Source organism: Moschus berezovskii, chromosome 4 (genome assembly GCF_049115385.1).
Source record: "Moschus berezovskii isolate FMDL1 chromosome 4, NW_MosBer_1.0, whole genome shotgun sequence".
Taxonomy (NCBI): Eukaryota; Metazoa; Chordata; class Mammalia; order Artiodactyla; family Moschidae; genus Moschus; species Moschus berezovskii.
This window is the reverse complement of record NC_142463.1, coordinates 55,400,193-55,420,537: the sequence shown is the minus strand read 5'-3', so window position 1 is coordinate 55,420,537 and position 20,345 is coordinate 55,400,193. Positions and strand designations below refer to the sequence as shown.

The following is a 20,345-nucleotide window of genomic DNA, read 5'->3' as shown; positions in this document are numbered from 1 at the left end:
AATTGTTAGGAAGCATTGCTGAGAACAATAATAGCTATACCTATTATTCATGATGCAACAGAAACTTTATACGTATTTAATGTAATGCCTTGGCAACCCAATAAGGTGGTTTTTTATCATACCTTTTTACAAAAACAAATAAATTATGGTTCAAAGTTTAATAATTTGCCCAATGGCTAAAGCTTCAAAAATGATATCAGGACTCTTAAGTCCCAGTGGATTCACTATTTTTGTGCCTCTTAACAGACATTCAGTCAATAAACATTTACCAAATATTTACTCTGGGAGAAGTACTGGGGTAGGAGCTGGGATTAAAAGCTGAGCAAGTTATCTGCCTTCCATGAACCCCTGGTCTTGTAGAAGCAAGAAAAGTATCAGTGAGGAAGCTTCAAAGTTATGTTGGAAATATTGTATGTAATATGGTGCTTCACAGATCCTTGCAAAACCTGTAATTTGCTATATATTTTAAAAGAAATTAAGAACAGAGCATGCCCTGAACAAATTATGAATTGCTTGCTAATGTTCATAAATTTTCTATGTCTATAAATTATAAACATAGATTTTAAATATGTTTTACAGGAGAAATAAGCTGGTGTTATAAAAGACTGAATCTCTGATTTAAGAGAAAAGCAAAAGAAACTTTTAAAAAAGGAAGTACTTTTTAGAAAATTTTATTACATTAACATAGTGACAGCTACTAAAATGCTTTTAATCTATTAACTATATCTGCAATATACCACAATAATATTTAGCACCTGAATATAACCTGGCAAAAGAAAATACCACTAAAATGCAGAATTTGTTATACCACATAAAGCAGCTAAGTGCTGACCTCTAGTGACCATACTGAGAATATCTTTATATTAATACCGCAACTGAATATTCTTTGCATGCTAAGTCCCTTCAGTCATATTCGACTCTTTCAGACCCTGTGGACTGTAACCCGCCAGACTCTTTTCATGGGATTCTCCAGGCAAGAATGCTGGAGTGGGTTTACATGCCCTCCTTCAGAGGATCTTCCCAACCCAGGGATCAAACTCACGTCTCTTACATCTCCTACATTGGTAGGCAGGTTCTTTACTGCTAGCACCTGGGAAGCTGGAAGGTCTTGAGGAAAGTGAGGCAGTGAGCTATGGAAATAGCAGAAGATGCATGTAACTATGAGCCATGTAAATATCCGGAGATCTCTGGGAGAAAAGTGGTCCAGGAGGAAGTTCAAAGACCCCACGAAGGATGCTAGCTAACATGTTCTGGTGGTGGTTTAGGCACTAAGTCGTGTGCGACTCTTGTAATCCCACGGAATGTAGCCCGCCAGGCTCCTCTGTCCATGGAATTCTCCAGGCAAGAATACTGGAGTGGGCTGCCATTCCCTTCTCCAGGGGATCTTCCCAACCCAGGGATCAAACCCAGGGCTCCCACTTTGCAGGCAGATACTTTAGCTGAGCCACCTGGAAATCAAACCTAAGTCTCCTGCATTAGCAGGCAGATTCTTTACCAAGTGAGCTATGAGGGACACCCTCAGTAACCTTTACATCATTATTAATTACAAACTTATTTTGGTCATATAGGTCAATTTATATTTTCCATTTTTAAATACTTAAACATAACTTTTAGATATAAGATACCACTGCAGGTGAAAAATCTTGGAATCAAAGTCCCAAAACTAAATCTCAGTCCTTAACTTGTTAGCTGATTTTGGACAAGTTACCAAATGTCTCTGAATCTGTCCTCAAATCTAGAAAATGGCACATAGCAGGATTTAGATAAAGGTTCAGTTCAGGTAAGTGACCACTATTGTTAATTTTAATGATTAAATCTATAACTGTGCCTCTACATAAGGTCTCCAACACTTGGTTTCCCTAAGAGTTTCCATAAATATTGACCCATTTCAACTTACATATGTGTCAAACATCAAAAAACATAGCCAGCATAGAATGTTTAAGGAAAATCTATTTCCAAAATTTCTTTGGCTTTATCTGAGAAGGATGGCTTTCTATAGTGTTCATTGTTTTGAATTCACTGAAAAAAAGAAAATAATTCTAGGAAGAAATGTCATTATCTCTAAATAATATTATCATACACTTTTAAAAGAGCCTTAAGGATTTTACAGGGTTTCCCAGGTGGTGCTAGTGGTAAAGAACCCGCCTGTCAATGCAGGAGACATAAGGGACATGGGTTCGATACCTGCGTGGGGAAGATCTCCAGCATGGCAACCCATTCTAGTATTCTTGCTTGGAGAATGCCATGGACAAAGGAGCCTGGTGGGTTATAGTCCATAGGGTCACAAAGAGGCGGACATGACTGAAGTGACATAGCACATAAAAGATTTTACAGGAAAAAAATTACTGAAAAACTATCATTCAAATTTCCTTCCGACACATTTCTAGATCTCTTTATAAATTATAAATCCTAAAATTCTGAAGTTGCTGGAATGATCTCCAAACTCCTAAACTGGTATCATCAGAACCTACTGTAGTTCCATATACAATTTACACAACTACCTTAAATATTCATGAAGAAACTTGCATGACAACTTTCCTTTAAGTTAGGTCAATCCCATATAAGGTCTTACAGGACTCAAAATCTTCCAGAAACCATTTTCTCCCATGGATAACATTCCAAGGCAAGCCACACCAGCTGACATTGGGTTGATTGTGAAATAGGTCACAACTTTATAACCAAATGAAGTACTATTCCCTTCATAATAGTAGAAAAACACAATGTTAGTTGCTCAGTCGTGTCCGACTCTTTACGACCCCGCAAGGATGTAGCCTGCCAGGCTCCTCTGTCCATGGAGTTCTCCAGGCAAGAATACTGGAGTGGGCAGCCATTCCCTTCTCCAGGGGACCTTCCCCACCCCAGGGATTGAACCAGGGTCTTCTGCATTGCAAGTATTCTTTACTGACTGCATTCTTTACCAACTGAGCCACCAGAGGAGCCCTTCGTAAAGTCATTCAAATTGTTTGCCATTTCCTAATGGTAAATATATACTAGTGCTTTTCTGAGGATAGTGTTTCAGGTTTTAGTCACTTTACTGCCATATTACTTCTTAAAATTTTTAACAAAAGCATATAAATAACTCCAAAATAACGGGATATCAATGTAATTTGCATTAAGACTTAACATTTCTGAAAGCTAAGAAATACTTGGAATACAAACAAGTATATTCATTTGTCTGTTGAATCAGTGTCACATTTGCGATTCATATTTCATGCTAATCAGATATGAATAATGAGAGAAATTCCTAATTTAACAATGGCTGACATTCTCCAAATAATTACTTTCCTTAAACTTTACCTCCCTAGGTGACTGATCGCACTGCTAATCATGTATAATGATAATGACTTTTTGTGTCATTGGAGAATTTGCTACAGATGACTAATTAACTTTTTAAAGTGATTACTAGTTAATTTACAAAGAATCTGTGAGAAATGTTTAGTGCCCTGAATTTGTCAAAGTGAAAGAAAATTGATCCTTAAAGTAAGGATCTTACTTTAATTAAGATTCTTTCTTAATTCATCTATAATTATTGTACCATTGCCCAGCACTCTTCCCTGTACACTTGTATATTTTAATAACAAAAGATTTATTGTTAAATATAATTTATTTAGCTATGCCTAATTTACACTTAAGTAGCAATAGGACCTATGCCCAAAATCAAGTTCTAAAGCTGAGCACTGCTTTAAGTTCTCATTTTTGAAAAGTGTGGTTCTCCTAAAGCTTATCAAGACCCAGCAACTGATACCCTAATGCCTGAATCTTACAATATTTATGCAGTATACAATTTGAAAACCTCTTCTAACATATACTACCTGAGTTTAAGCAGGCTTCCCTGATAGCTCAGTTGGTAAAGAATTGGCCTGCAATGCAGGAGACCCCTATTTGATTCCTGGGTCAAGAAGATCTGCTGGAGAAGGGATAGGCTACCCACTCCAGTATTCCTGGGCTTCCTTTGTGGCTCAGCTGGTAAAGAATCTGCCTGCAATGCAGGAGACCTGGGTTCAATCCCTGGGTTGGGAAGATCCCCTGGAGAAGGGAAAGGCTACCCACTCCAGTACTCTTGCTGGGAGAATTCCATGGACTGTATAGTCTGTGGGGTAGCAAAGCAAAGAGTTGGACACGACTGAGCAACTTTCACTTCACCTAAGTTTAAGAACATTGACATCTCTAAATCCCCTTTACTCTCATTGGCAAGTTCACTTTATAACTGTTGCAGGCCCACATCATTTATGCAAATCTCTATATTTTTCCAAATACAAACAGGTTGGGAGAAATGTTTTAAAGCACTTTCTATAGGATCATCTCAGCTCTGACTTTGGATCCATGTATAGCAGGGAGGTATTATATGCAAATTTTATATTTCTCTTTAAGGAACTAGAAAAGAGTACCCTTTTTTAAAATTACATCATCTGTATAGCCAACATAAATTTTGTTTTTAAAGTTCAGACAGGCAGGGAAGAAATTAGGATAAACTCTATAAGAAAAAAAGATGATGAGTAGAAGTAGAAAAGGAAGAATGAGTTTTAAACATTTCTAGCTGATGCAGAGTAAGATACTTTACCTGGTAGCAAGTAAATCAAATATTCCAAGTCTTTGACTTTAAAAAATTTATTAAATATCTGATACAAACACACTCATGCTGACACACACAGATGCAGACAGGTAACAAACTCCACCACTATCATGTTCACTCACTATTTCCCCACCCAGCATCCACTTGCCCTTCTTAAAGGGAACCTTAATTTATCATCTTGCTTCAATATGGGAGAGGCCAGGACCGTCACAATCTCAGCCCTTGTACTTCCGAGTCTCTCTCTGTTCCACAGAGCCTGTGACCCAGACCAAACCACTTCCTTGGTCTCTGTGACTGGTTCACTTGAGACAATGAGAAGTTCTGAGCATCTTGTTTGAATGACTTGGAGAAGGCCCTCCCCGTCTCCCACTTTACTTGCCGCCAAGAAGCTGCAGAGGGTGGAGCCATGACTGTCATTTTGGCTCCATGATGGAAGGTCTGAAGTTGTTAGGGGATACCATGGAGGCCTGAAATGAAGTCCAAATTGATATAAAAGAAACCACATCCTGAAGACAGCATGAGAACTCCAGATCTAACCATTTTTGAAGCAGGATTTACCTCTGAACTTTGCAGCTGTAAGAACCAAGACATTTTCCCTCCTTTTTTTCCTTAAACCAGTTGGAGATTTCTTGAGTTCATTTGTTCATTTGTTATTTGCAACTGATAGAGTCTTAATAGATAAGTCAAGACTCTGACATTCTAATGATGAAATAAGAAATGCACATTATGCTCAAATAGCCTTGTTAGTCACACACCAAGTGTGTCTACTTTCTTCATGTGATTCATTGTTCACAAGGTTTCAGTAATCTTATTAAATGAGTACAAATTTAATATTGTAATAGATATACAATTTATCCATTAACTCTGATGTATTAAATACTTTTCATATGTCATTTACAAAATTTTTTCATACATATTTTTAAAATATGTACATATTGTTAAATACGTCCTTACTGCAAAACTCAGACTTAAATTGAAGAAAACCATGAGACCATTCAGGAATGACCTAAATCAAATTCCTTATGATCATAAAGAGGAAGTGACAAACAGATTCAAGGGATTAGACCTGATAGACAGAGTGCCTGAAGAACTATGGGTGAAAGTTTATGACACTGTACAGGAGGCAGTGATCAAGACCATCTCCAAGGAAAGAAATGCAAAAATGCAAATGGTTGTCTGAGGAGGCCTTACAAATAGCTGAGAAAAGAAGAGAAGCAAAGATGAAGAAGCAAAGGAGAAAAGGAAAGGTATACCTGTTTGAATGCAGAGTTCCAAAGAAAAGCACAGAGAAATAAGAAAGCCCTCCTCAGTAATCAATGCAAAGAAATAGAAGAAAACAACAGAATGTAAAAGACTGGATATCTCTTCAAGAAAATTAGAGATTCTAAAGGAATATTATTATAAACAACCTAAACAGCATATTAAAAAGCAGAGACATTATTTTGTCAACAAAGGTCCATCTAGTCAAAACTATGGTTTTTCCAGTAGTCATGCATGGATGTGAGAGTTGGACTATAAAGAAAGCTGAGCACCAAAGAATTCATGCTTTTAAACTGTGATGTTGGAGAAGACTCTTGAAAGTCCCTTGGACTTCAAAGAGATCCAACCAGTCCATCACAAAGGAGATCAGTCCTGAATATTCATTGGAAGGACTGATGATGAGCTGAAACTCCAATACTTTGGCCACCTGATGGAAAGAACTGACTCATTGGAAAAGACTCTGAAGCTGGGAAAGATTGAAGGCAGGAGGAGAAGGGGACAACAGAGAATGAGATGGTTGGATGGCATCACCGACTCAATGGATATGAGTTTGAGTAAATTCCAGGTCTTCTGATGGACAAGGAGACCTAGCATGCTGCAAGCCATGGGGTGGCAAAGAGTTGGACATGACTGAGCAACAGAGTGCCTGATGAACTATGGACGGAGGTTCGTGATTCTACAGGAGACAGGGATCAAGACCATCCCCAAGAAAAAGAAATGCAAAAAAGCAAAATGGCTGTCTGAGGAGGCCTTACAAATAGCTGTGAAAAGAAGTGAAGCAAAAAGCAAAGGGGAAAAGGAAAGATATACCCATTTGAATGCAAAGTTCCAAAGCATAGCAGGGAGAGATAAGAAAGCCTTCCTCAGCAATCAGTGCAAAGAAACAGAGGAAAACAATACAATGGGGAAAACTAGAGATCTCTTCAAGAAAATTAGAGATACCAAGGGAATATTTGCAAAGATGGGCTCAATAAAGGACAGAAATGGTAGGGACCTAACAGAAACAGAAGATATTAAGAAGAAGTGGCAAGAACACACAGAAGAACTGTACAAAAAAGATATTCACAATCCAGATAATCATGATGGTGTGATCACTCACCTAGAGCCAGACATCTTGGAATGTGAAGTCAAGCAGGCCTTAGGAAGCATCACTATGAACAAAGCTAGTGGAGGTGATGGAATTCCAGTGGAGCTATTTCAAATCCTAAAAGATGATGCTGTTAAAGTGCTGCACTCAATATGCCAGCAAATTTGGAAAACTCAGCAGTGGCCACAAGACTGGAAAAGGTCAGTTTTCATTCCAATCCCAAAGAAAGGCAATGCCAAAGAATGCTCAAACTACCGCACAATTGCACTCATCTCACACGCTAGTAAAATAATGCTTAAAATTCTGCAAGTCAGGCTTCAGCAACACGTGAACCGTGAAATTCCAGATGTTCAAGCTGGATTTAGAAAAGGCAGAGGAACCAGAGATCAAATTGCCAACATCCGCTGGATCATGGGAAAAGCAAGAGAGTTCCAGAAAAACATCTATTTCTGCTTCATTGACTATGCCAAAGCCTTTGACTGTGTGGACCACTATAAACTATGGAAAATTCTGAAAGAGATGGGAATAGCAGACCACCTGACCTGCCTCTTGAGAAATTTGTATGCAGGTCAGGAAGCAACAGTTAGAACTGGACATGGAACAACAGACTGGTTCCAAATCGGGAAAGGAGTATGTCAAGGTTGTATATTGTCACCATGCTTATTTAACTTATATGCAGAGTACATCATGAGAAATGCTGGTCCAGAAGAAGCACAGCTGGAATCAAGATGGCCGGGGGAAATATCAATAACCTCAGATATGCAGATGACACCACTCTTATGGCAGAAAGTGAAGAACAACTAAAGAGCCCCTTGATGAAAGTGAAAGAGGAAAATGAAAAAGTTGGCTTAAAGCTCAACATTCAGAAAACTAAGATCATGGCATCTGGTCCCATCACTTCATGGGAAATAGATGAGGAAACAGTGGAATCAGTGGCTGCTTAATTTTTCAGGGCTCAAAAATCACTGCGGATGCTGATTGCAGCCATGAAATTAAAAGATGCTTACTCCTTGGAAGGAAAGTTATGACCAACCTAGATAGCATATTAAAAAGCAGACATTACTTTGCCAACCAAGGTCCGTCTAGTCAAAGCTATGGTTTTTCCAGTGGTCATGTATGGATGTGAGAGTTGGACCAGAAAGAAAGCTGAGCACAGAAGAATTGATGCTTTTGAACTGTGGTGTTGGAGAAGATTCTTGAGAGTTCCTTTGACTTCAAGGAGATCCAAACAGTCCATCCTAAAGGAGATCAGTCCTGGGTGTTCATTGGAAGGACTGATGTTGAAGCTGAAACTCCAATACTTTGACCACCTGATGTGAAGAGCTGACTCATTGGAAAAGACTCTAATGCTGGGAAAGATTGAGGGCAGTAGGAGAAGGGGACGACAGAGGATGAGATGGTTAGATGGCATCACCGACTAGATGGACATGGGTTTGGGTGGACTTCGTGAGTTGGTGATGGACAGGGAGGCCTGGTGTACTGCGGTTCATGGGGTCACAAAGAGTCAGACACGACTGAGTGACTGAACTGAACTGAACTGAGCAACTGAACTGAACTGAAGGGAATATTTCGTGCAAAGAGGGGCACAATGAAGGACAAAAATGGTATGGACCTAACAGAAGCAGAAGATATTAAGAAGAGGTGGCAAGAATACACAGAAGAATTATACAAAAAAGATCTTCATGATTCACATAACCACAATGGTATGATCACTGGACTAGAGCCAGACATCCTGGAATGAGAAGTCAAGTGGGCCTTCGGAAGCATTCACTACAAACAAAGCTAGTGGAGGTGATGGAATTCCAGTTGAGCTATTTCAAATCCTAAAAGAAGAGGCTGTGAAAGTGCTGCACTCAATATGCCAGCAAATTTGGAAAGCTCAGCAGTGGCCACATGACTGGAATAGGTCAGTTTTCATTCCAATCCCAAAGAAGGGCAATGCCAAAGAATATTCAAACTATTGCACAATTGCACTCATCTCACACATTAGCAAAGTAATGCTCAAAATTCTCCAGGCCAGGTTTCAACAGTACATGAACCATGAACTTCCAGATGTTCAAGCTGGATTTAGAAAAGACAGAGGAAGCAGAGATCAAATATCTGCTGGATCATCGAAAAAACAAGAGAGTTCCAGGTAAACATCTACTTCTGCTTTATTGACTATGTCAAAGCCTTTGACTGTGTGGATCACAACAAACTGTGAAAAATTCTTCAAGAGATGGGAATACCAGACCACTTTACCTGCCTCCTGAGAAATCTGTATGCAGGTCAAGAAGCAACAGTTAGAACTGGACATGGAACAACAGACTGGTTCAGAATCAGGAAAGGAGTACATCAAGGCTGTATATTGTCACCTGCTTATTTAATTTATATGCAGAGTACATCATTAGAAATGCCGGGCTAGATGGAGCACAAGCTAGAATTACGATTGCCAGGAGAAATATCAATAACCTCAGATATGCAGATGACACCACCCTTAGGGCAGAAACCAAAGAAGAACTAAGCAAGCCTTTTGATGAAAGTGATAGAGGAGAGTGAAAAAGTTGGCTTAAAGCTCAACATTCAGAAAACTAAGATCATGACATCCAGTCCCATCACTTCATTGAAAATAGATGGGAAAACAATGGAAACAGTGAAAGACTTTATTTTGGGGGGCTCCAAAATCACTGCAGATGGTGACTTTGGCCATAAAATTAAAAGATACTTGCTCCTTGGAAGAAAAGCTATGACCAAACTAGACAGCATATTAAAAAGCATAGATATTACTTTGCCAACAAAGGTCCATCTAGTCAAAGCTAGGGTTTTCCCAGCAGTCGTGTATGGATGTGAGATTTGGACTATGAAGAAAGCTGAGCACCGAACAATTGATGTCTTTGAACTGTGTTGTTGGAGATGACTCCCAGAGTCCCTTGAACTGCAAGGAGAGCCAGTCAGTCAACCTTAAAAGAAATCAGTCCTGAATAGTCATTGGAAGGACTGATGCTGAAGCTGAAACTCCAATACTTTGGCCACCTGATGCAATGAACTGACTCATTGGAAAAGACCTTATTGCTGGGAAAGACTGAAGGCAGGAAGAGAAGAGGATGACAGAGGATGAGATGGTTGGATGGCATCACAGACTCAATGGATATGAGTTCAAGTAAACTCTGGGAGTTGGTGATGGACACTGAATCCTGGCGTGCTGCAGTCCATGGGGTCACAAAGAGTTGGACACAACTGAGCGACTGAACTGAACTGAACATATTATTAAATGATCACCACAGTAAATCAAGTTAACTTCTATCATCATGTATATTATTTAAGTCCATAAAACAAAAAATAGTTTATGCAGGAAATATTATTTATAGATTAAAATCTGAAGTTTAAAAAAGCTATACAAAAAACAACCCAATCAAAAAATGGTACAGAAGACCTAAACAGGCATTTCTCTAAGGAAGACAAACAGATGCCCAACAGGCACATAAAAAAATGCTTGACATCATAACTATCAGAGAAATCCAAATCAAATCTATAACATGATGACCTCACTCCAATCAGACTGACCATCATCAAAAAGTTTACAGATAACAAATGCTGGGAAGGGTGTGAAGGAAACGGAACCCTGCCATATCGTTGGTGAGAATGTAAATTGGTGCAGCCACTGTGGGAAATGGTATGGAGGTTCCTTAAAAAACTAAGAGTAGAGCTACCATATAACCCAGCAATCCGGAGGGGCAGTCCTAAGATGGTGGAGGAATAGGACGGGGAGACCACTTTCTCCACAACAAATTCATTGAAAGATCATTTGAATGCTGAGCAAATTCCACAAAATAATTTCTGAATGCTGGCAGAGGACACAAGGCACCCAGAAGGGCAGCCCATTGTCTTCGAAAGGAGATAGGACAAAATATAAAAGATAAGAAGAGAGACAAAAGAGTTAGGGACGGAGACCTGTCCTGGGGAGGGAGCCATAAAAGAGGAGACGTTTCCAAACACCAGGAAACCCTCTCACCGGTGGGTCTGTGGGGAGTTTTGGATTCTCAAAGGGCAACATAACCAGGAGGAAAAAATAAATAAATAAATAAAACCCACAGATTTACGTGCCTAACCTCAACTCCCAGCAGAGAAGTAGCCCAGATGCTCACATCCGCCACCAGCAAGCGGGGGCTGAACAGGGAGGCGCAGGCTGCATTGCTTAGGATAAGGACCGGGCCTGAATGCCCTGAGGACAATCTGAGGAAGCTAACATGAGATAGCACCCCAAATTGTGGGATAGCCAGAGAGAGACAGAGAGCCTTCCCAAGAAAAGCTCTAGCCTAAGGCACTGCCAGGCAGCTCACAGAACAAAGGACTGAGCGAATATCAGAGGACAGCTAGCTGACTGCAGATCAGCCCACCCCCCGCTGGAGGCAGAAAGGCAGGAGGGCAACAGCCAGAGCCGGAAAGGGGCAATCTTGGCACCAGAGATGGCATCCTCTACCAAACTGCGAGCAGATTCCCAGTTGCTAAACCAAGTCTTCCTGGGATCCTGGATGGTTGACATCTGCCAGGAGGGTCGCAGCCAGAGATCAGCTCCCCAGAGGAGACACACGGTGCTCCTGCTGTGCACCCAGGAAATCTAGCAGCTGGGACCGGGGAGGTGATAAGAAGCACCACCCAGCTGGGGAGAGTGCACTTGCCAAGCACCTGGTGGTCTGAGCTGCTCAGACCTGAGAAGGGCACAAAAACGCCTTTGTGGAGTACCCAGGAACCTGAACCTGAACCTGAGTGGCTTAGACCTGGGAAGTGCACGCAACCCAAGGCCTGCCTTAGACAGCTCCCCTGCAGAGCAACCTGGAGCCTGAGCAGTGTAGACCAGGAAAGCACACACGCCATGAGAGGGGGCAAACCCATTGTGGCCCAGACACTGCGAGCACTCCCCACACATGCCAGTGATATTTGTTTGCAGTGTTTCTCCCTCCCCACAGTACAACTGAACAAGTGAGCCTAAACATGTGGCCACCTTCACCCCCTTGTGTCAGGGTGGAAATTAGACACTGAAGAGACTTACAAACAGAAGAAGCCAAAATAAACAGAGGGAACCACTTTAGAAGTGACAGGTGCAACAGATTAAAACCCTGTAGTTAGCACTGACTTTACTGGAAGGGGCCTATAGACCTTGCGAAGTATAAGTTGGAACAAGGAACTATCTGAAACTGAACTGACTCCATGCTGCCCACAACAGCTCCAGAGAAATTCCTAGATATATTTTACTATTATCACTTTTTTAATTTTTAAATTTTTTTTTTACTTTTAAGTCCCTTATTACTCCTTTAATTTTCATTTTTATAACCTACTATTACCTTGCAGAAAAAAGAAGACCCTATTTTTAAAGCAAATTTCATATATATTTTTTATAATTTTTGTGATTTTGTTTTTTTTAATATTGTATTTTTGAGAGTCTAACCTCTACTCTAGATTTTTAATCTTTGCTTTTTGGTATTTGTTATCAATTTTGTACCTTTACGAATCCAATCTTCAGTACCCATTTTTACTTAGGAGTGTGATTACTGGCTTGAGTGCCTCTCCCCCTTTTGACTCTTCTTTTTCTCCCCTAGGTTATCTCTACCTCCTCCCTCCCCCTTCTCTTCTCTACTTAACTCTGTGAATCTCTTTGTGAGTTCCGGGCTGTGGAGAACACTTCAGTTCAGTTCAGTTGCTCAGTTATGTCCGACTCTTTGCGACCCCATGAATCACAGCACGCCAGGCCTCCCTGTCCATTACCAACTCCCAGAGTTCACTCAAACTCATGTCCACAGAGTCGGTGATGCCATCCAGCCATCTCATTCTCTGTCATCCCCTTCTCCTCCCGCCCCCAATCCTTCCCAGCATCAGAGTTTTTTCCAGTGAGTGAACACTTAGGGAACTGATTGCTGGCTGGATCTGTCTCTCTCCTTTTGCCTTCCCCTCTTCTCCTCCTGGCCACCTCTATCTCCCTCCTCCCTCTTCTCTTCTCCATGTAACTCTGGGTGTCCCTCACTGTTGAAAATCTTTTCTCCATTAACCTAGATGTTTTATGATCTGTGCTGTATGGATGGAGAAGTCTTGAGGCTACTGTAAGAATAAGACTGAAAACCAGAGGCAGGAGGCTTAAATCCAAAACTTGAGAACAGCAGAAAACTGACTCCAGGGAACATTAATCAACAAGAGCTCATCCAAAAGCCTCCATCAGTTCAGTTCAGTTCAGTAGCTCAGTCGTGTCCGACTCTCCGCGACCCCATGAATTACAGCACGCCAGGCCTCCCTGTCCATCACCAACTCCCGGAGCTCACTCAAACTCATGTCCACAGAGTCGGTGATGCCATCCAGCCATCTCATTCTCAGTCATCCCCTTCTCCTCCTGCCCCCAACCTTTCCCAGCATCAGAGTCTTTTCCAGTGAGTCAAAAAGCCTCCATACCTACACTGAAACCAAGCTCCACCCAAGAGCCAACAAGTTCCAGAGCAAGACATATCACGCTAATTCTCCAGCAATGCAGGAACATAGCCCTGAGATTTAATATATAGGCTGCCCAAGCTCACACCAAACCCATAGACACCTCAACACTCACTACTGGACACTTCATTCCACTCCAGAGAGAAGAGATCCAACTCCACCCACCAAACACAGACGCAAGCTTCCAGAACTAGGAAACCTTGACAAGCCACTCATCCAACCCCACCCACAAGGAGGAACCTCCACAATAAAGAGGAAACACAAACTTCCAGCATACAGAGAGGCCACTCCAAACACAGCAATCTAAACAAGATGAAAAGTCAGAGAAATACTCAGCAAGTAAAGGAACATGATAAATGCCCACCAAACCAAACAAAAGAGGAGGAGATAGGGAGTCCACCTGAAAAAGAATTCAGAATAATGATAGTAAAAATGATCCAAAATTTGAAAACAAAATGGAGTTACAAATAAATAGTCTGGAGACAAGGATTGAGAAGATGCAAGAAATGTTTAACAAGGACATAGAAGAAATAAAAAAGAGTCAATCAATAATGAATAATGCAAAAATTGAGATCTAAAACACTCTGGAGAGAACCAACAGTACACTAACTGAGGCAGAAGATAGGATAAGTGAGGTGGAAGATAGAATGGTGGAAATAAATGGAGCAGAGAGGAAAAAAGAATTAAAAGAAATGAGGACAACCTCAGAGACCTCTGGGACAATGTGAAACACCCAATATTCGAATCATAGGAGTCCCAGAAAAAGAGGACAGATTACTGTACCCAGCAGGAATTTCATTCAAATATGAAGGAGAAATCAAAAGCTTTAAAGACAAGCAAAAGCTGAGAGAATTCAGCACCACTAAGCCAGCTCTCCAGCAAATGCTAAAGGACCTTCTCTAGACAGGAAACACAGAAAAGGTGCATAAACTCAAACCCAAAATAACTAAGTAAATGGCAATGGGATCATGCTTATCAACAATTACCTTAAATGTAAATGGGTTGAATGCCCCAACCAAAAGACAGACTGGCTGAATGGATACAAAAATAAGACGCTTATATATGCTGTCTACAAGAGACCCACCTCAAACCAAGGGACACATACAGGCTGAAAGTGAAGGGCTAGAAAAAGATATTTCATGCAAATGGAGACCAAAAGAAAGCAGGAATAGCAATACTCATATAAGATAAAATAGACTTTGAAATAAAGGCCGTGAAAAGAGACAAAGAAGGACACTACATAATGATCAAAGGACCAATCCAAGAATAGATAACAATTATAAATATATATGCACCCAATAAAGAAGCACCGCAATATGTAAGGCAAATGCTAACAAGTATGAAAGGGGAAATTAACAGTAACACAATAATAGTTGGAGACTTTTTTTTTTTATCTTTATTTATTTTATTTTATTTTTTTATTTTACAATATTATATTGGTTGGTTTTGCCATACATTGACATGAATTTGCCCCAGGTGTACATGAGTTCCCCCTCCTGAACCCCCCTCTCACCTCCCTCCTCCCTTTATCCTCCCTCTTGGTCATCCCCGCACACCAGCCCCAAGTATCCTGTAACATGCATTGACCCTGAACTGCTGATTCGTTTCACATATGGCAACATACATGTTTCAATGTCATTCTCTCAAATCATCCCACCCTCACCCTCTCCCACAAAGTCCCAAAGACTGTTCGATACAACTGTGTCTCTTTTGCTGTCTCGTATACAGGGTTATATTTCCATCTTTCTAAATTCCATATATATGTGTTAGTATACTGTATTGGTGCGTTTCTTTCTGTCTTACTTCACTCTGTATAACAGGCTCCAGTAATACCCCAATCACACCTATGGGTAGATCAACTAAACAGAAAATTAGCAAGAAAACACAAAATTTAAATGATACAATAGACCAGTTAGACCTAATCAATATCTATAGGACATTTCACCCCAAAACAATGAATTTCACCTTTTTCTCAAGTGCACACGGAACCTTTTCCAGGATAGATCACATCCTGAGCCATAAATCTAGCCTTGGTAAATTCAAAAAAATTGAAATCATTCCAAGCATCTTTTCTGATCACAATGCAGTGAGATTAAATGTCAATTACAGGAAAAAAGCTATTAAAAAAACCAACATATGGAGGCTAAACAACACACTTCTGAATAACCAACAAATCACAGAAGAAATTGAAAAGATATCAAAATATGCATAGAAAAGAATAAAAATGAAAACACAACAACCCAAAACCTATGGGACTCAGTAAAAGCAGCGCTAAGGGGAAGGTTCATAGCAATATAAGCTTACCTCAATAAACAAGAAAAAAATTAAATAAATAACCTAACTCTACACCGGAATCAACTAGAAAGGAAGAAATGAAGAACCTCAGGGTTAGAAGGAAAGAAATCATAAAAATTAGGGCAGATATAAATGCAAAAGAAACAATGGAGACCATAGCAAAACTCGACAAAGCTAAAAGCTGATTCTTTGAGAAGATAAATGAAATAGAAAAACCATTAGCCAAACTCATCAAGAAAAAAAGGGAGAAGAATTAAATCAATAAAATTAGAAATGAAAATTGAGAAATCACAACAGTTCAAATCAGTTCAGTTCAGTCCCTCAGTCGTGTCCAACTCTTTGCGACCCCATGAATCATAGCACACCAGGCCTCCCTGTCCATCACCAACTCACGGAGTCCACCCAAACCCATGTCCATCGAGTTGGTGATGCCATCCAACCATCTCATCCTCTGTTGTCCCCTTCTCCTCCTGCCCTCAATCTTTCCCAGCATCACAGTCTTTTCCAATGACTCAGCTCTTTGCATCAGGTGGCCAAAGTATTGGAGTTTCAGCTTCAGCATCAGTCCTCCCAATGAACACCCAGGATGAAGCTCCTTTAGAATGGACTAGTTGGATCTCCTTGCAGTCCAAGGGACTCTCAACAGTCTTCTCCAACACCACAGTTCAAAAGCATCAATTCGTCTGTGCTCAGCTTTCTTTACAGTCCAACTCTCATATCCATACATGACCACTGGAAAAACCATAGCCTTGACTAGACGGACCTTTGTTGGCAAAGTGATGTCTCTGCTTTTTAATATGCTATCTAGGTTGGTCATAACTTTCCTTCCAAGAAGTAATCGTCTTTTGATTTTATGGCTGCAATCACCATCTGCAGTGATTTTGGAGTCCAGAAAAAAAAAAAGTCAGCCACTGTTTCCCCATCTATTTCCCATGAAGTGATGGGACCAAATGCCATGATCTTAGTTTTCTGAATGTTGAGCTTTAAGCCAACTTTTTCACTCTCCTCTTTCACTTTCATCAAGAGACAACACAGAAATACAAAGGATGATAAGAGACTACAAGCAGTAACTAAATGCCAATAAAATGGACAACTTGGAAGAAATGGACAAATTCTTAGAAAAGTATAACTTTCCAAAACTGAACCAGGAAGAAATAGAAAATCTTAACAGACCCATCACAAGCACGGAAATTGAAACTGTAATCAGAAATCTTCCAGCAAACAAAAGCCCAGGCTTCACAGCTGAATTCTACCAAAAATTTAGAGAAGAGCTAACACCTATCCTACTCAAACTCTTCCAGAAAATTCCAGAGGAAGGCAAACTTCCAAACTCATTCTATGAGGCCACCATCACCCTAATACCAAAACCAGACAAAGACACATTGAAAAAAGAAAACTACAGCCAATATCCCTGACAAACATAGATGCAAAAATCCTTAACAGAATTCTAGCAAATGGAATCCAACAACATATTAAAAAGATCATACATCATGACCAAGTGGGCTTTATCCCAGGGATGCAAGGATTCTTTAATATCCACAAATCAATCAATGTGATACACCACATTAACAAATGGAAAGATAAAAACCATATGATTATCTCAATAGATGCAGAGAAAGCCTTTGACAAAATTCACCATCCATTTATGATAATAAAAAAGACACCCTCCAGAAAGCAGGCATAGAAGGAACATACCCCAACATAATAAAAGCCATATATGATAAACCTGCAGCAAACATTATCCTCAATGGTGAAAAATTGAAAACATTTCCCCTAAAGTCAGGGACAAGGCAAGGGTCCCCACTCTTACCACTACTATTCAAGATAGTTTTGGAAGTTTTAGCTACCACAATCAGAGAAGAAAAAGAAATCAAAGGAATCCAGACTGGAAAAGAAGAAGTAAAACTCTCACTGTTTACAGATAACATGATCCTCTACAAAGAAACCCTAAAGACTCCACAGAAAATTACTGGAGCTAATTCTAAAGCTCAATCCTGGGTATTCATTGGAAGGACTGATGCTGAGGCTGCAGCTCCTGCAGCTCAATTCCAGAAAAATAAATGACCCAATCAAAAAATGGGCCAAAGAACTAAACAGATATTTCTCTAAAGAAGACATACAGATGGCTAACAAACATGAAAAACGCTCAACATCACCCATTATCAGAGAAATGCAAATCAAAACCACAATGAGGAACCATCTCACGCTGGTCAGAATGGCTGCTATCAAAAAGTCTACAAACAATAAATGCTGGAGAGGGTGTGGAGAAAAGGGAACCCTCTTACACTGTTGGTGGGAATGCAAACTAGTAGAGCCACCATGGAGAACAGTGTGGAGATTCCTTAAAAAACTGGAAATAGAACTGCCATACGACCCAGCAATCCCACTGCTGGGCATACACACCCAGGAAACCAGAATTGAAAGAGACACGTGTACCCCAATGTTCATTGCAGCACTGTTTATAATAGCCAGGACATGAAAGCAACCTAGATGTCCATCTGCAGATGAATGGATAAGAAAGCTGTGGTACATATACACAATGAAGTACTACTCAGCCATTAAAAAGAATGCATTTGAATCAGTTCTAATGAGGTGGATGAAACTGGAGCCTATTATACAGAGTGAAGTAAGCCAGAAAGAAAAACACCAATACAGTATATTAACGCATATATATGGAATTTAGAAAGATGGTAATCTTAACCCTATATGTGAGACAGCAAAAGAGACACAGATGTAAAGAACAGTCTTTTGGACTCTGTGGGAGAAGGCGAGGGTGGGATGATTTGAGAGAAAAGCATTGAAACATGTATATTATCATATGTGAAACAGATCGCCAGTCCAGGTTTGATGCATGAGACAGGGTTCTCAGGGCTGGTGCACTGGGATGACCCAGAGGGATGAGATGGGGAGGGAGGTTCAAGATGCGGAACACATGTACACCCATGGCTGATTCATGCCAATGTATGGCAAAAAACACTACAATATTGTAAAGTAATTAGCTTCCAATTAAAATTAATTAATTAAAAAATAATAATAACCCAGCAATCAACCCGATTCTGGGCATATATCTAGAAAAGATGAAAACAAAACTCTTTAATTCAAAAAGATACATGCATCCCAGTGTTCATATCAGCACTATTTACAATAACCAAGACATGGAAGCAATCTAAGTGTACAGTGACAGATGAATGGATACAAAAGATGTGATATGTATATAAACATATACACAAACACACACACAATGTAATACTACTCAGTCATAGTAAAGAATGGTATATTGCCATTTGTAGCAACATGAGTGGAAGTAAGACAGGTACAGAAAAATATGCTAACACCTAGAGACTGGCATACTGAGTGAAGTAAGTCAAGGACAAATATCATATGATATCACTTATAAGTGGAATCTAAAAAATAATACAAATGAACTAACATACAAAACAGAAACAGACTCAAAGACATAGACAACAAACTTACTGTTAGCAAAGGGGAAAGGGAGGGAAGGACAAATTAAAGGTTTGGGATTATCAGATATACACTGCTGCTGCTGCTGCTAAGTCACTTCAGTCGTGTCCGACTCTGTGCGACCCCATAGATGGTAGCCCACCAGGCTCTGCCGTCTCTGGGCTTCTCCAGGCAAGAACACTGGAGTGGGCTGCCATTCCTTCTCCAATCAGATATACACTGCTATACATTAAACAGATAAACAACAGGGATTCACTGCATAGCACAGTGAACCATATTCAATATCTTGTAATAACCTATAATGGAAAAGAATCTAAAATATATATCAATATATAACTGAATCAATCTGCTGTACATCTAAAACACAATATTTTAAGATCAGCTATACTTCAACTTTTCAAAAATAGTTAAACATTTTCCTGTTAAAAAAAAAACACTGAGGTTTAGAAAAGTTGACTTGGCTTTCAGGCCTCAAAACTAGTAAGGGATAAGGGCCAAGTGTTCTTTTTACTTTTATATATCATCTTCATTTTCATTATGCTTTTGATCACTCCAGAAATCCTTTTTACCTTGAAAAGTATAACTGACTATAAATGCAAGACATAAATAAGCATTAAGTTCCATAAAATTAAGACATATAAGACTTTTTTAAATAGTATAATCTTACCTAAATCGATATCTCGAATTCCCATGTACAATTCAAGAAGATCATCAACCTTTCCAATCGCCTTTTCTTTGGTTTCAGAAGGCTTTATCAAAGAAAAGAGAAATAAGACATTTTTACATGCAATCTCTTGAATGCTGAGGCATACATGGGGGAAATCTGAAGTGGAGCCAGTTCCTGGTTGTGTACTTCAGCTAATTTTAATGGAAATATATCTAGAATGTGCCCTGTAATTCAATACAAATCAGTACAGTAAATACTTATTTTTAGTGTTTGTGGTTAAGTATTATATATTCAAAGAAGAAAAACTAGGAATGCTGTCTCCAAGTAGCTAGCAATCTAGAAGGGAGAGAGATGCGAAAATAAATAGCTATTTAACCACAATAAGGACAATTTCTAAAGGATGTCAAAGGCACAGAGGCATCACAGGGGCAACAAATTTTTTTATTACTTTATTTTTGGCTGTGCTGGGTCTTCTTTGCTGTGTGTAGGCTTCATTAGGTGAGGTTCAAGGGCTCAGTAGTTGCAGCTCACGGACCTTAGAATATGGG

General features: G+C 39.8%; 1 protein-coding gene across 2 annotated transcripts in view; it reads right to left on the bottom strand.

The window, feature by feature from the left end:
• The window catches only part of GIPC2 (GIPC PDZ domain containing family member 2), a 106,520-nt gene that overhangs the window by 11,164 nt on the left and 75,011 nt on the right, over positions 1-20,345 (bottom strand). For both annotated transcript variants that reach the window (XM_088835424.1, XM_055401326.2), the window contains one exon: positions 19,798-19,879. In XM_088835424.1, coding sequence (XP_088691550.1) covers positions 19,798-19,879 — 82 coding nt within the window. The remainder of the gene's footprint in view (positions 1-19,797; positions 19,880-20,345) is intronic.